Source organism: Crocodylus siamensis, chromosome 2 (genome assembly GCF_052110815.1).
Source record: "Crocodylus siamensis isolate JL-2025a chromosome 2, ASM5211081v1, whole genome shotgun sequence".
NCBI lineage: Eukaryota > Metazoa > Chordata > Crocodylia > Crocodylidae > Crocodylus > Crocodylus siamensis.
In genome coordinates, this window is record NC_143396.1 from 264,370,174 (window position 1) to 264,389,766 (window position 19,593).

Consider the following 19,593-nt stretch of genomic DNA (forward strand, 5'->3'; position numbering starts at 1 on the left):
CATGTTTAAACTCAGCATATACCCTATATAAAATGTAGCCTTATGGCCTTCGTTAACTCTTCTCACCATTTACTTAGAGTTGAAATTTACTGGAATGGCAGGACAAAGAATGTGACACAGGTATGAGTGCTGCTTTTATATCCACTATACCAGAGGTGGGCAAAAAATGGTCTGCGGGCTGGATCCACCCTGCCAAATGATTCTTCCATTCAGCCTGTGGCTGCTCCTCTGACGGAGAACTGCATGCAGCCCATGGCTGCCCTGGCTTTCAGCGCCTCTAGCTCTTCTCCCTTCCCCCAGTCAGCTGCAGCAAAAGCAGCAATTCCCTCTCCCTCACCTGGCCCACCCTGTACCACCCCCCTTAGGTCCCATGTATACTCGAAGGCAGCGGGGCACTGAACTCCTGGCCAGGCTTCTGCCCAGTGAGGCTGTCTGTGTGCAGCAACCCTATGGTTTTCCACAGACCAGACAGCCCAGGCCCCAGCAAGTAGAAAATCACGTAAGGTTCTTCTGCTGGCAGAGTAACGGGTATATGGGGAAGAGGTTCAGGAGTCATGGGTTATCTAGGTTCTCCTCAGCTGGGAACTAGTAGGACTGCAGGCACTGTTAACAGTGTTGTGCTGTGTTCCCGTCATCCACTTTGGGCTAAGCCACGTGGGTGCAGCTGGAGCAGCTGGTACAGCTCCTACCCGACCCCGAGTCCCTAGCATGAGGCTGGGTCAGTTGGAAGTCATGCCAACTGCACCCACGTAGCCCAAAGCAGAGTACAAGAACACAGTGTGGTACCAGCCAGGCCATGTGCCAGGAATTTGGGGCAGGGGAAGAGGTGCAAACAGGAGGGGTCGACAGTGCAGCATAGGCCCAGCAAAGCTCAGATAGCCCATGGCTCTAGGCCCCATTCTCCCTGCATTCCCTGCCCTGCCCAAAGACCCCAGCACATGGCTGGGCTGGGCTGAGCTGGTGTGCACTGTGTTCCCACATGCTGCCTCGGGCCACGTGGGTGCAGCTGACATGGCCCCTATCCAATCTGACCATGTGCCAGGGACTCTAGGCAGGGGAGAGGGTGCAGGGAGAAGGAGCCTGGGAGCCGCAGGTTATCCAAGCCCCGCTGGGCCAGTGCCATGCCATGCTCCACACTTCTCTCTCCACCCTCTTCCCTACCCCAAGTTCCCAGCACATGGCCAGGTAAAGCAAGAGCTGCTCCAGCTGTGCCCATGTGGCCCAAGGCAGCATGTGGAAACACAGCACAGCACCAGCCTGGCCCAGCAGTGTGCTGAGGACACAAGGTGGGGGATGGATGCAGGGAGAAGGGGGTAAACAAAGATTAGGTTCCCCTAACCCAGGGCAGTTATTTGGGCCAGAGGACTACTTAAGGATTTTTGGTGAGCCGAGGGAAGTAGGGAGAGGAAAAATAAATAAATAAATAAATAAATAAATGGCGAAGTCTGCAACAGCTCAAAGTTTCCTTAACAGCCCTCCAGCCCAAAATAATTGCCCACTTCTGTACTGTACAGACTGAAATCCAGAGTTCCAGTTACTATTTAATGTGAATATAATACATGCAATTAGCAGAAGGAACCAGAGGATAGTCTGCAGAGCTATGCTGTCTGTCATTTTGGATTACAATTCCCAGAAACCACCAGGGGCTGGGGGGCAAGGGAAAAAAGGAAAAGAAAGTTTGAGGCTAGAGTAAGGGAAGAAAGAGCAGCAAGCATATGGAACCTGGTTGGTCTTGCACGGATGAGATGGAGATCTCACTGACTCAAGTCAGCCAGGACTGGGTATAAATTGTTCCAAGGACAGGCAGGGGAGAAGAGGGGGAGGAGTTTCTCTTTATACAAAAGAACTGTATGACTACTCAGAACTCCAGTATCAAACTGGAGATAGGCCTGTTGAAAGTCTCTGGATTAGAGAGTCAAGCAGGAAGTAACAAGGGTGATATGGTAGTTTTGTGCCATAGACCGCCAGACCAGGAAGATGAGATGGATGAGGCTTTCTTCAAACAGCTAGCGGAACTTTCCCTATCATAGGCCCTGGTTCTTGTGGGGGACTTCAAATCACCCTGACATCTGCTGGGACATCTGGCAATACAGAAGTGCACAGGCAATCCAGAAAATTTTTGGAGGGTGTTGGGGGCAACTTTCCAGTGTGAATATCTGAGAGGTCAACTCAGTGTCACGCTCTTCCTGACCTGCTGCTCACAAACAGGGACGAATTGGCAGTGAATGTACTACTAGCCAGCAACTTGGGCAGCAGCAACCATAAGATATTCAAGTTCAGGATCCTGCGGAAAGGAAGGAAGGAGAGCAGAGTAAGGACCCGGGACTTCAGAAAAAGCAGACTTCGACTCGCTCAGAGAACTGATGGGCAAGATCCCCTGGGAGGCCAGTCTGAGGGGGAAAGGAGTCCAGGAGAACTGGATGTATTTTAAAGAAACTTTAATGAGTGTGCAGGAACAAACCAACCCAAATTCCAGGAAGACTTAGTAAGTATGGCACAAAACTAGCTTGGTTTAGCAGGGAACTACTAGCAGTGAGTTAATAAACTAAAGGGAAGCTTATAAGAAGTGGAAACTTGGACAAACAACTATGGATGAATATAAAAATATTGCTTCAACATGCAGGGATGAAATCAGGAAGGCCAAAGCACAACTGGAGTTGCAGCCAGCAAGGGACATGAAGGATAACAAGAAGGGTTTCTACAAATATGTTAGCAACAGGAAGAAGGTCAGGGAAGGTGAGTATCCCTTACTGAATGGGGGCAGCAACCTAGTGAGAGATGATGACAAAATGGCTGAATTATCCAATGTCTTTTTTACCACAGGTCTTCACAGGCAAGGTCAGCTGCCAGATTACTGCGCCTGGCAGCACAGTTTGGACAATAGGTGAGCAGCTGACAGTGGCAAAAGAACAGGTTAGGGACTATTTAAAAAAGCTGAATGTATACAAGCTCAATGCAATGCATCTGAAGATGTTGAAGGAATTGGCTGATGCGACTGCTATGAGTTTTCAAAGATTATGACCAGCACTCTGCAATCAGGAGAGGTCCCATATGATTGGAAAAGGGCAAATCTAGTGCCCATCTTTAAGAAATGGAAAGGAGGATCCAGGGACCTACAGACCAGTCAGCCTCACCTCAGTCCCTGGAAAAAGTCATAGAGCAGGTCCTCAAGCAATCCGTTTATAAGCACTTGGAGGAGAAGGCAGTAATTAAGAACAGTCAGCATGGATTCACCAAGGGCAAGTTATACCTGACCAACCTGATTGCCTTCTATGGCAGAATGATTGGCTATGTGGATGTGGGGAGAGCAGTGGACATGATATAACATGACTTTAGCAAGGCTTTGGATACAGTCTCCCGCAACATTCTTGCAAGCATGCTAATGAGATACAGATTGGATGAATGGGGAACAGAAGAGCTGGCTGGTCAGGTTCAAAGGGTAGTAATCAATGGCTCCATGTGTAATTGGCAGCCTGTATCAAGTGGAGTGCCCCAGGAGCTAATTCTGGGACCAGTTTTGTTGAATATCTTCATCAATGACCTGGAAGATTTCATAGACATTTGGGCTGGAAGGGACCCCAGAGGATCATCAAGTCCAGCCCCCTGGCTCAGAGGCAGGAAGCCAGCAGGGTTCATAGGATCCCAGCAAGATAAGCATCCAATTGTGATAGGATGGACCACACCTTCAGCAAATCTGCAGATGACACCAAGAGTGGGGAGTAGTATTGCTAAGATTCAGAGAGACTGAAGGGTATTGCTAAGATTCAGAGAGACCTCAATAAATTGGAGGATTGAACCAAAAGAAATCTCACGAGGTTCAACAAAGACAAGTACAAAATCCTGCACTTAGGATGGTACATATCCTGTGCACAGGTACAGGCTGGGGACTGACTGGCTGGGCAGCAGCTCTGCAGAAGAGGACCTGGAGGTAACAATGGACAATAAACTAAATATGATCAAGTGAAGTAGGCTCTTGTTTCTTGTTGCAAAGAAGGCATACTGGGCTGCATCAGTATGAGCACTGCTAGCAAACTGAGGGAAGTGATCACTCCCCTCTATTCGGTGCTGGTGAAGCCACATCTGGAGTAGGATGCTGCTTGAGTGCTCTAGGCACTAATGATTAATCTGGGGATACTGCTGACGGTGTGGGGAGGAAATTAAGGTGATGTGTGTATGTTACCATAGTGCTGATATCTCTTTACTGTTACTTCTTCCATCCCTTTGGCCCATTAGCCTGTGACCCTAACCCCTATGATTTTCTATATAGAAGTGGGAACTCCCCCTTGCTTCTTGTGCCAGTTGGTGGGGTTGCAGGGTTGGCACACTATTCACAAACTATTCAAAAACACAGAGATAAAATGATCCTCTAAATAAATCAGTAGAGACAGATCCAATATATTCCTACAGTCTCCATTAAACTGTAGTTAACCAAGCACTGACTTCAATCATTTAGGTAGAAATAGCATAGTGGATTCTTCTCCTCACAACTTCCAAGTGCTAGCTTGCTTTGCTTACTTTCCCATGGGCTATTTAAATATATTATTATACATGGACGAACAAGCAAGAATTTGTACCGAGTAAGGCAATGAGTAAATAGACTGTCTCTCTCTCTCTTTCCAGCATATCTCAACAATAGGAAACAATTCATAAAGCAGCTCACACTGCAGACAAATCACAATGCATGTACACACTCCCCTACCTAGTATTTCTATGACAGCACAACCTGCCAGTAAGTATTCAGCCGCACCCTTCAGTTGTCAAGGAAAGTAATCTAAAACAGTAAACTTTACTCTGAGTCATTCTGAGCCAAGCACTTTTAAGCTTTTCATGTGATACAAGTGAGCCACAACAGAAGCACTGTTGTGAAATATCCAAAATTATTTGGTCTACAGATGTATTAAAAATACCTACATATTAGATCTGGGTAGATAATCAAAATGTAAAGACACTAACATACTGTGGCAAAAATTAAATGTTGCTTTAAAATTCTGTGTGCATCTTTAAAAGGCAAACTGATGTTGATGAGGCACCACTATCGCACAGCTGTGGTTTTTTGTTTTACTTCCCAGGTATGTTGAGATGCTTGGATACTATATTGCTTAGATACAAAATAAATACCCGGCTGTAAAAAAAAAAAAAAGACTCCAACGGCAAAGTTAACAGCATACTTCTGAGGAAGTCAATATGTTACTCTTTTTCTCATTAAGTGATATCTCCAACTACCAAGAACAGGAACAGAAGTTTTTATATATATATATATAAAAACATACTGTGCTGACAAGTTCAAACATACTGCCAAGCTAAAAAGTGGCTTCGTAAAATAAAAAATTTAAAAAACCCTTTAAATACCAAAGTCTCAAAAGCACCCTGGACGTATGGCAATCTAGCTAGGTTCTCATGTACCCAAATAAAAAAAGGTTTCTATTATTCAAGGAACACCCATCCCCCACAACCAGCAATACCTGCATGGCCCCTCTGGGGTCATGCCATTTGATGTCTTCAGTGACACTTCTGCAAATCCACTAAAGGCTAATAATAAGCTATTTATATATTCAGCCTCCATAGATACTGCATGCAATCTACTTTTCTGAAATGAAAGTCCTAAAGAGGTTGTCAGTGACTCTCTACAAATAAATAAAAATGTATATCAGTCTAAATATTAAGGCAACTTTGAATGAAGAGTGGTTTATTATAACAAGGGAGGGAAGCAGCTCTCCTGGTTAACTCAGTTGGTAGACAAAAGAGCAAGTCAACGATAAATATGAAAGTTGCTATTGTTTCAACAGTGAGGCCAAAGTAAAAGAGGAAACGTAAAGAAGTAAAAAGGTAAGTTTCTCTGGAGTTGGAAAATAACCTGGATAAGCTAAACTGGGTACTCAGCAACATACAGCACTCAACACAAAACAATTCTTATTTAGTAGCAGAGAAATTAATCAGCCTCCAAACATCCATCTGACGACAGCAAATGCAATACAAACTTAAAGTTAAAAAAACGTATAACAAAACGTTGCTACTTTTTACTATTAGATTTTTTTGTCCAAGTTTCTTGTCAAAGAATCGGCACAACTGCCTAAATCTTTCTAAATCAATATAAAATGGATCACTGTATTATGAAATCAAAGAATTGAAGGGGACTTCTCCAGTGTTCCTACAGTAGTCAAAAGCCTCATTTTTAATGCATTTATTCTCAGAGAAGTGCTATATTTCCCAATTTACAGATAGGGAAAGGACAGACAGGAATTACAGGCCTAAATTGCACTTGGCAGATTTTTAGGTTCTTAAAGTCAAATGACAATCCACAACACCCCTGCCTAACCAGTCAGGCAATAGTGGGATGTTAGGCACCTAAGCTGCCTGTATACATGTGTGGAGGCTGCTTCGATACACTGCAATTACAGCACGTTGGAGCGAACTGAATTAATCCAGTCTGCTGGAGTGCGGCAATTACTGAACTCCAGCAACATCTCTCATCTCATGTATCAGCATCCCTGCGCTTCAAACTTGAATTAAAACCTGCTGCATGGCTTTAGTTCAAGTACCCCTGCCATTTTGAAGTGCAGGGATGCTGATACACAAGATGCTGCAGCATTTTAATTAAAGCAGCTCTCAGAGCCACTTTAATTTAAACACTACTATCTCCCCTACCCCTAGAGCATGTGTAAAAATGCCCTTAAGTTTTACTAAAAAACTGTATTTAGGCACTTCCTGGTTCAGACACTTTGCATGCTCAGAACTGTTGCTATTTTGGCTGAGCCAAAGGTTTAAGTGTCTAACCTTCCTAAGTCCATGTGGAACTCACAGAGTAGGTATCCCTGTCTGCTAGTCTACTCAAGGATCCCACCTGGTAGACATGCATATGTAATACATATTAATAGCACTGAATTGAACATCCACAGCCACTTGTTCAAAAACACAAAAACAGGAGATAGAGGGGACACACATTTTGTATAAAATCTTAGTGTGTAGACTACTCAGCGAGGAACAGGGTTCAATTTCCTCCTCAGCCAGAGAGTCACAAACCTGAATCTCCATCTCTTGGAGAGTTCACTGGTAACCAAGATATGGGTTAGGTGAGACCAAGGACACTCTGCTACTCCTAATGCAAGATTTATGGGCAAGAGTAGGAAGGTGGACTTGTTAGCTCAGAAAGGAGGGAATTCTCCTGCAAGACAGAGAGCTTCCAAGCTCTGGGTTCCAGCCTCTGCTCTCAGTGCTCTTTTTGCATTAGAGTCACTAGATCAAATATGTAAATGGTCTTGGCTTACAGAGTTAAGCTCACTCTTGCCATCACACTTGCATTCCTTTTTATATAGTGGTCTAGCTTCAACAGGAAGGGTGCTCTGGCAATCTCCTGGGAAGTGGGAGATCAGAGTGAGTCCTCAGTGTTGGGTTACAATTACACACTTTAATCTGGAGAATAGACAGGGCTTCAGACACACTGCTTTCTTCATCAGCTTCAAGGGTGACTCAGCCTGCTGCCACCCAACTGCAGACTCCCAGGATTTCCTTCCTGGGGTCCAATGGCTATGTCAAGCATCAGAAACCTTCTAAGTGACCTGCCCAAGGCCACATACAAAATGCCTGTGGCAGACAGGGGAACCAAACCCAGGTCTCTCAAGTACTAGCACCAATCTCCAAACCTGGGATGACGCCTTAGATTACTACTGACATGAAAAATACACATTAGAAGTTACCTATATATTTATTTTCTTCATTAGATACCATTCAAATAAGTTGAACAGCAAGGTGTGCTTAGTTGTTTTAGGCTCACCATACAACTTCATGTCAGAAGAAAACTGGAGCTTTTCACCAAGTGCATAGATTTATACTTTGTACCATCAGATATGTATTTATAAATAGATAGATTTATATTTTATGTCACAACCTTCAAATAATTAATACATCTTAGAAGTAGTGACCTCTATTGGCGTGATGATGGCAACAATAGTCAATTAAAAGTGAATAGCATCTGGTACTTGAAGTGCAGCAGTCCAGGGTGATCCTCTGGCATATTTCATTACGACTGGGCAATTGGAATATAAAACATCTTCACTATTTTGCTGAACTTACAAATCTATTATCTTCTCTATGCAGCCCTATCTCTGGCCAATCCCCAGCCTAAATTACGAAGTAGTGACAACCTTCATCCCAATCAACCCTCTGAAGAGAGATCACCGAATCAGTTGCTAGTACTGGCAACAGGTACTGACCTCACAATTGGAATGTCCTCTCCTGAAATGACAGTCTTTAATAGGAAAATATATGCTTGGCATTTTGGACTTGGTAGAGCAGACAGACCAAAGGAAAAAAAATCACACACATTTTGTTATTTCATGGCTTCTGGTAACTGCTGTAGAGAAAACAAGATCTCTACATAAATGTGAGTGCATTCACGGTCTAGTGGCCCATCTTTTATGCATAAATCCCTTGAGTCTAGTCTACACAGCTTTTTGTATCAATTCAGCTATTTAAAGTAGGGATGAACTAAAAGAAAAAAAAAATCAAAACTAGTTAAGATCTGATAATTGCTCAGTGCAGCTAAAGCTGCATTTCAGTATAAGCCTCTAAGTGTATCCATTTTGGTGGCAAGGTGTATATCACTAACTATATCAATATAATTTAAATGGCATAATTTGCATTAGACGAACCATTGGGGAGATGTTATCTCCCTACTCTTCTCTCTCACCTCTACCCCAGAAGAATAACAGCAGAAGTGATGGACTTCTCTTTCTTCTCTGCTGCTGTGAATGAGGAAAGGGAATTTATGTTTCCCAGGTGTTTCCTAGGACTTCCCATTATACACAGAAGAGAACTTTGGCTCTACACTCATCGCAATCTGGCTACCTTAAATAATAAGCATTTTCAAGTCATCAGAAATAAGTTTACTTAAAAAATAAACATACAAAGATCTTTTTGCTCATCTACAGCTTTCAAATGCAATTATCCTCAGGAAAATTGGCAGAGAACTTTGCATTTTCACTGACTGGCTCTCTCACATGCATACAGGTCTCTGGCTTCCTTTCTATTCCATCTAGGAAGAGCAGAGCAGAGACTAACTGCATATGCTTCCCCAGCCTGAAGAAGGGTGTTTGTACCCAAAAGCTTGCAAAGAAGAATTGTTCCAACTATGTGAGCTGGTCTAAAAGATACCAGATTTACCCAAAGAACCATGCCTGCCTCATTCTTGTACAGACATCCAAAACTAAAAACTCTGTGGCAAAGAACTTGGTAATACCAAAATGTGGACAGGAGCTACCTAGCTTCTTCATCCAGGTTGGACTTTCTGACCAAAGTAAGAGGTCTAGCTCACAATGATAGATTGATGGCTCAAGTACTGACCTAGGACATGAATAACCCAGGCCCAAGTTCCTTATTTGAATCAGAATGGCCAGTAGCTTTTCCCATGTCTTTTTTATTAAAAAAAAAAAGAAAAAAAGAAAAAGAAAGAATCAGAAATTCCCTCCTAGACCTCAGAAACTTTACAACAAAAGGTCTCAAAACTGACAGAGAAGGCTTCTGCCTAATTTGGAGGATGGCTTTTAACTGGAGTCTCCCACATCCCTCAGGAGAACCTTAACCTCTAGCTACAGGAGATTACACAGGAATAGCCAAAATAAGTTTTCATTCTGCACTGGAATTGGGAATCTACAATGAACTTCCCCCCACTAAAAGCCTAAGCTTTTTGTTTTCTGGCCATCCCTAGTTATGTTTGCATTCATCTGGGCACAACAAAGAAAAAGTATCCAATAAAAGAAACATGATAGGCAACTTTCTTAAAACACATATTGAGAAAACACACTACTTTTTTTTTTTTTTAATTAAGCAAGAGTGAATCACTTAAAAAAATCTGAACTTTAGCAATTCAATATAAAAGGGAATTAACAAAATCAGACTTTTGGCTACTTTTGGCTTCCACACAATTTTTTTTTTAAAAGCAAGTCCATGTATAGCTTAAAGATGGATACTCTGTCAACAACTGAAGTCTACAGCACACCTTCCATTTCTTGAAAGGAAAAAGGTAGATTTTTGTTTATTGTTTAAAGTGTGTGGAGGCTAGATTTGTTTCTGCAATAGTGGACACATTCTCCCAATAGAAACAATACCAGCAAAGATGTTCAAGCTTTTTCTCCAAGAGCAAAAAGTCACCCAGAGAGAAAAGGTCATTCCTGGGAGAGTTTCACCTGGGAGACTAAACATGTGCACGCTTTCCCAGGCTTAACTCCTCCTGGGGACCAGGAGCAGTGGAACTGGGGGGAAAGCTCCTGCACCTTCCCGTGACTGGGGTCACCAAGTAAAGGATGCAGCTGCTCCTGCCTGTCCTATAGACCAGGAAGGGAGGAGAGGAGCAGCCACTAACTGATCCCCACCAGTTTCTCACTCTAAAACATTGCCAGTGAAAGAAGTGGGCAAGGGCTTTGTCCCATTAATCCTTCTGCTTGGTTCCTGGTAGCAGAGTATGGGGAGCAGTTCAGGCTGCTAGGGTTACCATATTTCCAGAGCATATGGGTATCATGTGTACTTTCTCTAATGTAAAGGAAGGACAACCGAAAAAAAAAGATGCAGGAGTAGGATAAGACATACAAGCTTTAAGAACACTGAAGTCAGGAATCCAACGCAATGCTCCTCAAAAGGAGATTTTTTTGTATTCACTAAGCAATCAGGTAAATACATTTAAGTGTTGGTAAGTGAACTAAAGTTTGTGGGCACAGTGCAGGGGGGAAAAAAGAATCAGAACCGAATCAGAATTAATCCTATGGTCTTGTCAGGTCACTGCATTAAGGCCACTGAAGAGATGCACTGAATTTGAACTTGTATTTTATTTCTTCCATTGCTATTTTAAAATTTAAACAACACGTTTATCAGTCATTTTCTCTTTAGAGGTTTTTGATAAGTACTTTACAAAGGTTAAACTTACTTTGCCAAGTCAGTCAAGTATAAAGTGGATGAAAATGTGTCAAGTTGTTAGAGTATAGGTTATACTATAGTTATTTTTTCCTTAGCCTCTAAAACCAAGTGACAGTTTTCTTTAGTAATGCAATGCAACCAGTGTACGAAAGCTGTATGAACTAATTTTTAGGTAAATAAACATCTGATTCATTAAGATCTGCCAAAACTTGTTCATAGGCGTCTGATGAAGTAAGGATGGCTATTGCCTATGAAAACAAATCCTTCTCTGAACAAGTTAATCTCTCAGGTGCCACCCTGCCCTACCTTCTCGTAAATATCTTGTAACACAAGAAAAGGGAGGTCAAAATTTGAGCCACCTGGATCTGACAACATCCTTTTTATTTTCTAGGGTAACATTAATAAGGCTTCAAAAACTGACTACAGCATTGGTCACATGTATGAAACAGCATACAACAATGAACTAACCTTGAACAAATAAAGCACAATCTTTTCTAGTGTTAGGACTTCTTTCCTGTTTCTTCCAAAAGAGTTTGGTGACTGAAGACATTAACTCTAACTCATCCTTACAAAATTTCCAAGGATCCAGTCTTAGTACTACCACCTAGTAGTATTTGACTAAATGTTTCAGCTTATCTACTACATCAGAACAAACTTTAACGAAAACACTTGAACAAAAATAAAGATGCAAAATCCTTAGAAACAGTCATAAAATTAGCTCAAAATATTTTTCAAATACTGCAGTTCATGTAAAATTACCTGGAGGGTGGGGGAGGTAGGCCTAGTAGTTATGTAACTGCATACAACAGTTAAGGGTAGGGCTTAATGTGGGGGAAGTTCCCTTTTGTTCTGTGGGGGATTTTACATGATCTTCTGCAACAATGGATAACTACTAGCATAAAAATCTCAGGCATGAAAAGAAGGATCACAACACTGGCACACTTAATGGACAAAGGTTTGTTACAGAACAGAAAAGTCATACAAAAACTGGTAAGTTACCTGTGCAACAAGTACATTAATAACATTTTGGGACAGTCTTCTCTTGCTGATCCCAACAAACTCATATTAATAATGAAATAAGCCATAAATCTACAGTAGCAAGAAGAACAATACCCTGTCAAGAATAAAAATCTAATATCATGTGCTGAAAATCTTCTATCATCTATTAATCTTACAAATCCATAGTTTTGTTCATGACACAGTCACATGAAACCAAAACAAAAGAAACTCCAAACTCCTAAACAAATAAGTGTCCTTTACTACGACAAGCATCTCTACATAAGTTCTTTTACAGCATTTTCCCCATCGCAATATTGATACTTGACCACCTGAGGAGACATTTCAGATATCAGCACAATTAGAACGTAAGCTAAATCTCCATCTGAAGAATTTTGCATTATCAACACTGTTTAAGTTATTACTAGAACATTTTTGTGCTGCGTATTCTCAGTTCCACTAAAAAAAGCCTGCTGTAATTTACAGTAAGCAGATCAATAATCAGAGGAAAGGACAACCAGCAATTTTCACAGTCTATATCACTTTATGTAATAATTCACCATTTTCATGGCACCAGGGTTTAAAGAGACTTGAAATAAAACGAAACAGGTAGAAGGGACATAAAACCACCAAGAAACCTTACAGGGAATAAATGCTATGGAAGGATTGCTAGTTGTGCAGTGTTTTGCTCATAAGAAAAATTACTCACGAGATGCATGCATCTATGACCTACCTTGCAGAAGGGCTCCATTTCTCTTGAAAAAGGTGCTTCCTGGCCAAATGGGTGGACCTGATGTGCTAAAGGTAATAAGAAATAAGTGTAAAGAAAATCTCATTTACATGTCATCATTTACAGTAACTATTTTTTATCAAGTCCTCTCTGTTTCTAATATAGTATAAAACATGACAAATTTTAACTTGAAAGCAAGACCTAGCACTCTCACCTTGGGACAGGTTAATTTGATTTAAAGATTCAAATTCTATTCACAAGAAAACAAACTATTCTTTAGCTCAAACCTACAGTCACAGTAAAAAAAGAGAAAAAAGTAGTGTAAAAAAATCACTGTCACAAAAAATGTATTGAATTCACAGTGTAGCAAAACATACATTTCAAAAGGCATCTACTGGAAAACAAAAGCTTTTTACGCCTTATTCAGTCATAACAACTCAGTCCTATTTTAAAAGTATTAAGAAAAAAAGAAAAAGCAAAAAGGCTTAGCCAAGTACAAAGAACTGTGCAGTATTTATATAGGAATATTACATCTGCAAAGAGTGCTGTGAATTAAGTGATACATCTCACTGCATCAATAAGTCACATTAGTGAGAAAATAACTTTTGTCGAGCTGAACAGAAAGTTCAGCAGACTAGATAGCTACCAGAAAGTAACACAAATGTGTTTTATCATTCATTTTTACTACAGGTTTCCTTTTCTTTTTGCTGTACATGTATTCCTAGAAAATTGTGCATAACTCAAATTTGCATAAAGAGAACCCACTTTACAATGTAACAAATAGGGATACGTTCCAAGACCTGAACTGTACAGACCCCCAGACGCACTTCTACTGCTTTTACAAGACAATTTTGGTACTCACCAACAGCAGACAGTACATACAAGCACAGGACACTGTTATAATGGGGACGGCAACTACAGAAACGTTGCAGACAACAAGAAAGAAGCACAGATCCACGCAGGAGACTATTTTGGTGGGCGTCATTCCCACAATGCACCGCAAAGCAGCTGACTGCAGGCTTCCGTCACACCAATTGCATAAGAGTGAATTTACCTCGCTTATAATGAATTTATGATATTAAAAAGGGTCATCGCATAAGAGCAAATTCGCACATACAGAACATGCCTGAAACAAGCAAAACCTGTATTATTTATTTGTTTTGAGGTGATCCTTAGGAACACCACTTGTGAATCAAGACTCTACTGTGTTAGGCACTATATCCACTGAAAGCAAAAATAAATAAATCTGCTTCTAATACATTAAAATCCAAGTTTAAGACAACAAGTAAATATAGACAAAAGGGAAAGCACAAGAAACCAGTGAGACTATACTAGTTAGCATAATAAACCATGTCACAGCATATCAGCTGCCTATCCATTGACTTTTCTTTACAGAGTTATCACAGGAAAAAGAGTTCTAAGGAGAGATGTGAAGGAAGACTATGATGTAGCTTTGCAGATGGAGAGTTCAAGAGACAGAGCATGAGAATTACAGCAAAAAGAAAGAACTTCAGGAAAGAGCAATTTGCAGGTAGGCCAATTCAGCCTTTCAAAGACAGAAAAAAGATGTAAGCAGATTGCTGTGGAGGAGACATTCTGAAATAAACTATAAAAACAAACAGCTGTAGGATGAATGTTTAAACCCCCCCCCCCCGCCATTGTGCTTTTTTTACAGCACAAAATATTCTTTTGTCAAAAAAATCCCCCTCTTTCTCCACTGTTGTGCGATACGGTTTCAGCTGCTTAAAACACCTACACGACACCTGTTTGTAGTGCTGCTAAAGGTAGGTGTAGCTATTGTAGGTACATGGGGAACCCTGACAATGAAAGACTAAATAAATATAAAATTTTATAATAAAATATATCTCAGTTATGTAATAGGTCTTAGGGAGAGCACTTTAAAGCACAACCTTTAGCGGAAATATCTATCTCTCACTCTCTCATTTGTTGCAGTATTCTAGAAGAAAGGAAAAAACCAGAGAAACAAGTTAGAGAACCACCATTTTAAAAATTGTTACATGGGCTGCAAGTAAGAACTCCAAAGCCAACCACCCCACCCAAAAGAGAACTATGTATTATTTTTATTACACTGCAAGCTTTTCTTGGAATGAGCAGAACTATATTAACTTACTAGTATGCAAAGACTTCTCTATGCAAACATCCCCCCGCCCCCCCAGATAGTTTTTAGTAAAATGAATAGATAGCAGCTACTACATTGCAGTTGCTCCTCCTTCATTTTGGGCTGAAAGATGTAAAGAAAACAATGCACACAATTTCTTTCTGGACTGAGGATCACTGCACAAAATCCAGACCCTATCACATTTACACCACTAGCAAAGTTCTGATACCAAAAAAACCAACAAAAAACAAACAAACAAAAAAACACAGCACACTGCTTGCAACTCTTGTGCTAACGTATAAAAGCACCATTCTGGCGCACACATTCAAATAGTGTTAAACAGTAATCTTTAAATGGATTCAAGACACTGGGAACAAAAGTCAGGGAAAGGAGGGAGAGAAAATGTATGCATGTATGCGTGCTGAAGACAGACAAAAATCAGTACTCTCACTGACACTCCATTGTAAAACAAGTTTACACGTTCAAGCATATGTCACGCAACACAACAGACACAATTTGTACAGTAATAGATGAATAACTCCCAACATCTTTGATATCCCTTTTGCTACTGAATAAGATTCTGATCCTTCTAAAGGCAGTGGTGCCCAAACTTTTCATACTATGGGCCAGACGGCTAGTGCCAGGTTTGTCCATGGGCCAAATCTGGATGGTGGGCTCAACTTGGCACGTGGGACCTGTGCAGTGGGCCCTGATCTGGCCATTCACTGGGGGAGGGGTGAGGAGAGGAGACTGGAATTGGCCCACTCCAGATCTGGACATGTGGGGGAGGAGAGGCAAATTGGCTCCACTTGAACACATGGGGAAGAGAGGCAGAGCAGCCCCAATCCAGACATGCCAGGGGCAGGCCTGTCCCTGTGCAACAATGGCCTTGTCTTATTTGTGGGTCAGAAGATGGCTAATGAAGACGACCTGCGATCAACAGACCCTGCTGCAACTTGGGCATGTGTTTCTGTGCAGAGTGGGTAGGTGGCTCCAGTTGTTTAATTTGGTTCATGACACTGGTTCTGCTGCCTTCCTCCATTTGGGCCAGTCCTGGGCAATCATCTTCCATCTTCCAAGAGTGATATCAAAGTTGCATTTTTTTCAAGTTGGCCTTGAGACTGTCCTTGAAGGGGCATACTCTGCCGTCTTCTTGAGCGTACACCTCGACTCAGCTGAGACACCAAAACTTGCTGTAGGAGTCTGGAGTCAGTGACATGGCTAGTCCAGCAAAGTTGATGCTGGATGATCATCACCTCGATGCTTGTGACGTTAGCTTGTGAGAGGACACTAATGTTGGTGCATCCATCTTCCCACTGGATTTCAAGGATCTTCTGGCAAGCAGGGTTGATGGTACTTCACCAGCAACTTGAAACATCTCCTATATGTTGTTTGCGTCTCAGCATCATACAGTAAGGTGGGGATGCGTCATAAACCAGACTTGATGTCATAATTTTCAAACACCCATTTCTTCAGGTGCCTGAAGCCTACACTTGCACACTTGAGGCAATGTTGGACGTCTTTATCAAATGTCAGCCTTCTGCAAGAGATGGCTTCCATAGTATAGGACAGGGGTCAGCAACCCCGTCATGCATGCCGAGCATGGCACACAAGGCCATTTTGCTCAGCACACCACCACCAGCCCAAGCTCTAAGCAGCTGTTGCCAGCCACGGAACCTAAACTGCTCCCAGCAGGCTGCCGGGAGGCTGCAAACAAACTGGGCTCCATGGGTTGGCTGCAGCCAGGAGGCTGCAAACCACTGCTCCATGCTCTGACATGTCAGAGTGCCTCTAGAAATCTCCATGTCTCATGCATCAGCAACCCCACACTTCAAAATGGCGGCGGGGGGCACCAACTAAAGCATATTCGACGAGTTCTAGTTAAAGCGTCGCCAGCACCATTCTGAAGTGTAGGAGTGTTGATATACAAGATGGTGTGGGGATTTCAACTAAAAAGGCACCGCCGCCACCACCCCACACCAAATGTGTAAAAACATCCTAAGAGCTCATTTTCGGGGCCCTCAGTCATCTGAATGTTAAGCGCCAGTACCATTTCTTGCATATGTCGGTAAATATGTCAACAAGAAGATTATAGACGAGAAAAGCCTTACTTCCATGATAGACCAGTGATAGGGTTTTTGTTTTTGTTCTCTGATGACAATTACTGGATATTAAAAAAAGAAAAGGGGAATGCATAGAGGTGCTGGCACAGGGAAATAATGTTGTTCTCTGATGACAATTACTGGATATTAAAAAAAGAAAAGGGGAATGCATAGAGGTGCTGGCACAGGGAAATAATGAAGGACTTTGGTATAGAAGACAGAACCCATGGAAAGGAGAGTACCAGGATGTATATATGGGGTTAGTAGTACTGCTGTCTGGAATTTTTCTGATGGAATATTTTTCCATAGGAAAAAGTTGATTTTTTTAAAATCTAAATGTTTCTGAGTACATACCCATTTAAAAACACATTTTTGTTTGAAAATGAGGTAAACAGGCACCTGGCTGGCTGGCCAAGTTGCTTGGTTCCTGGGAACCCATCAGACAACTTACCATGAGGTCCTGGTGTGCAGGATGATTTTGGCCTACAGAAGCAATGATGCCTGTGACTATCAGGTTTAATTATGTCTACCAAGATGTATGGCACATCTTTACAAGATCTTTAAATGTGCATAAGCTAAACATTTGAGCAAGGAAATAATTCTTTTGTCTTCTGCAATTTACATTAGAGCAAGGCATCTGCATTTCTTAAAGCCAAGCACCTTTTTAAAAATAAAAAAGGTCAAAATATGAACTTCCTTCTTTGTTTCAGTATTCCACCATTAAAAAAACTGTAATAAGACCTCCTTTTCAAACAGGCCCAATTTGTAGAGTTAAAAAGCCATCCAATGTTGTGCGTCTAAATAGAGGACTTAAGGATGACGGAAATGGATATGGAAAGCAATAAATAAGGCAAATAATTATAGTACAATCTTGAGTGAACTGGAGGAGAGGAAACAAAATTCGCTTTAAAGTTTCCTGAAGTAGAAGTTTAACCAATCAAATCCCAAGGGTAAGGATCCCAGACTCCAAGAACCAGCCCAAAAATGATATAATGGTTTGTATCTTTAAAAACAAAAGTAGGTGACAAAGTGGTTACCAGTCTAAATGAGGCTCTGGGGAAAAGACTGAAATAAAACCCAAGGGTATGCTGGTAAAGATTGAGAGGGTCAGTTGAAAGCCAACATATTGTTTCGCAAGCGCTCAACATGAAAAACAGATACGATCAGAGAGAAAATGTGCTGTTGAATGGTGAACAAGCTGCAGTGGCAGGGAAGGCCTGTGAAGAGAGAAACATTACAGCTGCATCTTGAGCAGAAAGACACATGCTGCTGCTGCTGCAAGGTCATTTGCTATTGCAAGGTACAGACTGTGCAAACTGAGTGGCTAAACAAATCACCCCTACAGCTAGTTCAACATGTGGCTTCTGTAGGAAGGTGCAACGAGAGAGTTGCAAAAACTTTTAACTTGACTTATGGCCATTAAATGAGTTGCCATAAATAAATGCTAATAGACACACTTATTAACATAAATTCTTGTTTTCTCCAATTTAAAAAAAATACCCAGTTTCTGGATTTAAAAAGTAACTCCAACTCCACATTTTTCCATGATTAAAATGAAACACCACTATATAACTATAGAGATTAATGATGTTTCATTTTAATCATGGGAAAGTGTGGACTTGGGGTTAATTTTTTTAATCTGAAAATTGGAGATTTTTTTTAAAATCAGAGAAAACCAGGATCCCTGCTTACTAGCATCCTGCCCAGAGGGAAAAGTGCAGTACTACCTTCCTTGTAACTACCTCCCTTTTCCCCAGGGCTAACAAATCTAATGTATCAAGACAATAACTGAAATCCCTCCAGAACACAGGCCAAACTTGCAAGGTGAGTAGAACAAAGGCATAATCAAAAAGGATATCTTAAAGTATGATATCAACATATTTCAGGTTCAGAAATTCTGACCAATAAATTTAACTGAAACCTCCTAACACTGAAGACAAGAATATTTTCAGAGATGACAAATCAGATCTCTGAATGATAAATAATTTCATCAAGCACTGACAGACAATTCCTACAGGTTGAAAGACCAGCTGGAGAGAACAGTTTCAAAAACTAGAAATTCACCTTAAAGTTGCTAAAGCAGCAATGGAAAGGTGCTAGCTGAAAACTTGAAAACCACCAGACTGGGCCTGAAGTCAAGAGTGGGTAATGATCTTAACAGGTACAGTCAATTCTCAAGGAAACCAAATGCCAGATAGCAGTTCATCTGAATTATGATTGCAGTGCAAATGAAAGTAGAGATAATAGCTTCCAACTTCTTCTGAAGCGTTTTTTTTTTTAGGACCGGGTGGTAACTGGCCATGACCTGCACATAAGGAGACTTTTGTGAGGATGTGGAAAACCTTCATATGTGAAAGGGTGAGTAGCACTCTCTTTGCTTACCTTCCTTGATCTTCGAGTGAGGATTTTTTTATATACCGGAATAAAGTTCTCTCAGTTCCTTTTGCCTGAAGAAGCGCAGCCTGAGTCTACTTGCTCAGCGCAGGAGGAGAAAGTGGATATAGGCTCATTTTACATTTTCCAGCTTCTCTGAAGAAGTGACTTAGCTAAGGTCAACTACTTTGGACGGAACTGGGTTGCAAAAAAGCTAAACACTTCAGTATTTCTGTGGATACTCTTCTATAACCAATCTCTTGCAGACATTAATGGAAAAGACCCTTGCTTTATTGTTGAAGGACAAGCTTTGTCCTCATTTGCTGTCTGCTAATCAAAAAACTCTCAAAAAGAATTTAGCAAATACA

General features: G+C 41.3%; 1 protein-coding gene across 11 annotated transcripts in view; it reads right to left on the minus strand.

Annotated features, from left to right (window-relative positions):
- FOXN3 (forkhead box N3) overlaps nt 1–19,593 on the minus strand; it is a 342,632-nt gene that overhangs the window by 107,233 nt on the left and 215,806 nt on the right. For all 11 annotated transcript variants that reach the window (XM_090033874.1, XM_090033873.1, XM_090033864.1 and 8 more), the window contains one exon: nt 12,635–12,699. In XM_090033874.1, coding sequence (XP_089890000.1) covers nt 12,635–12,699 — 65 coding nt within the window. The remainder of the gene's footprint in view (nt 1–12,634; nt 12,700–19,593) is intronic.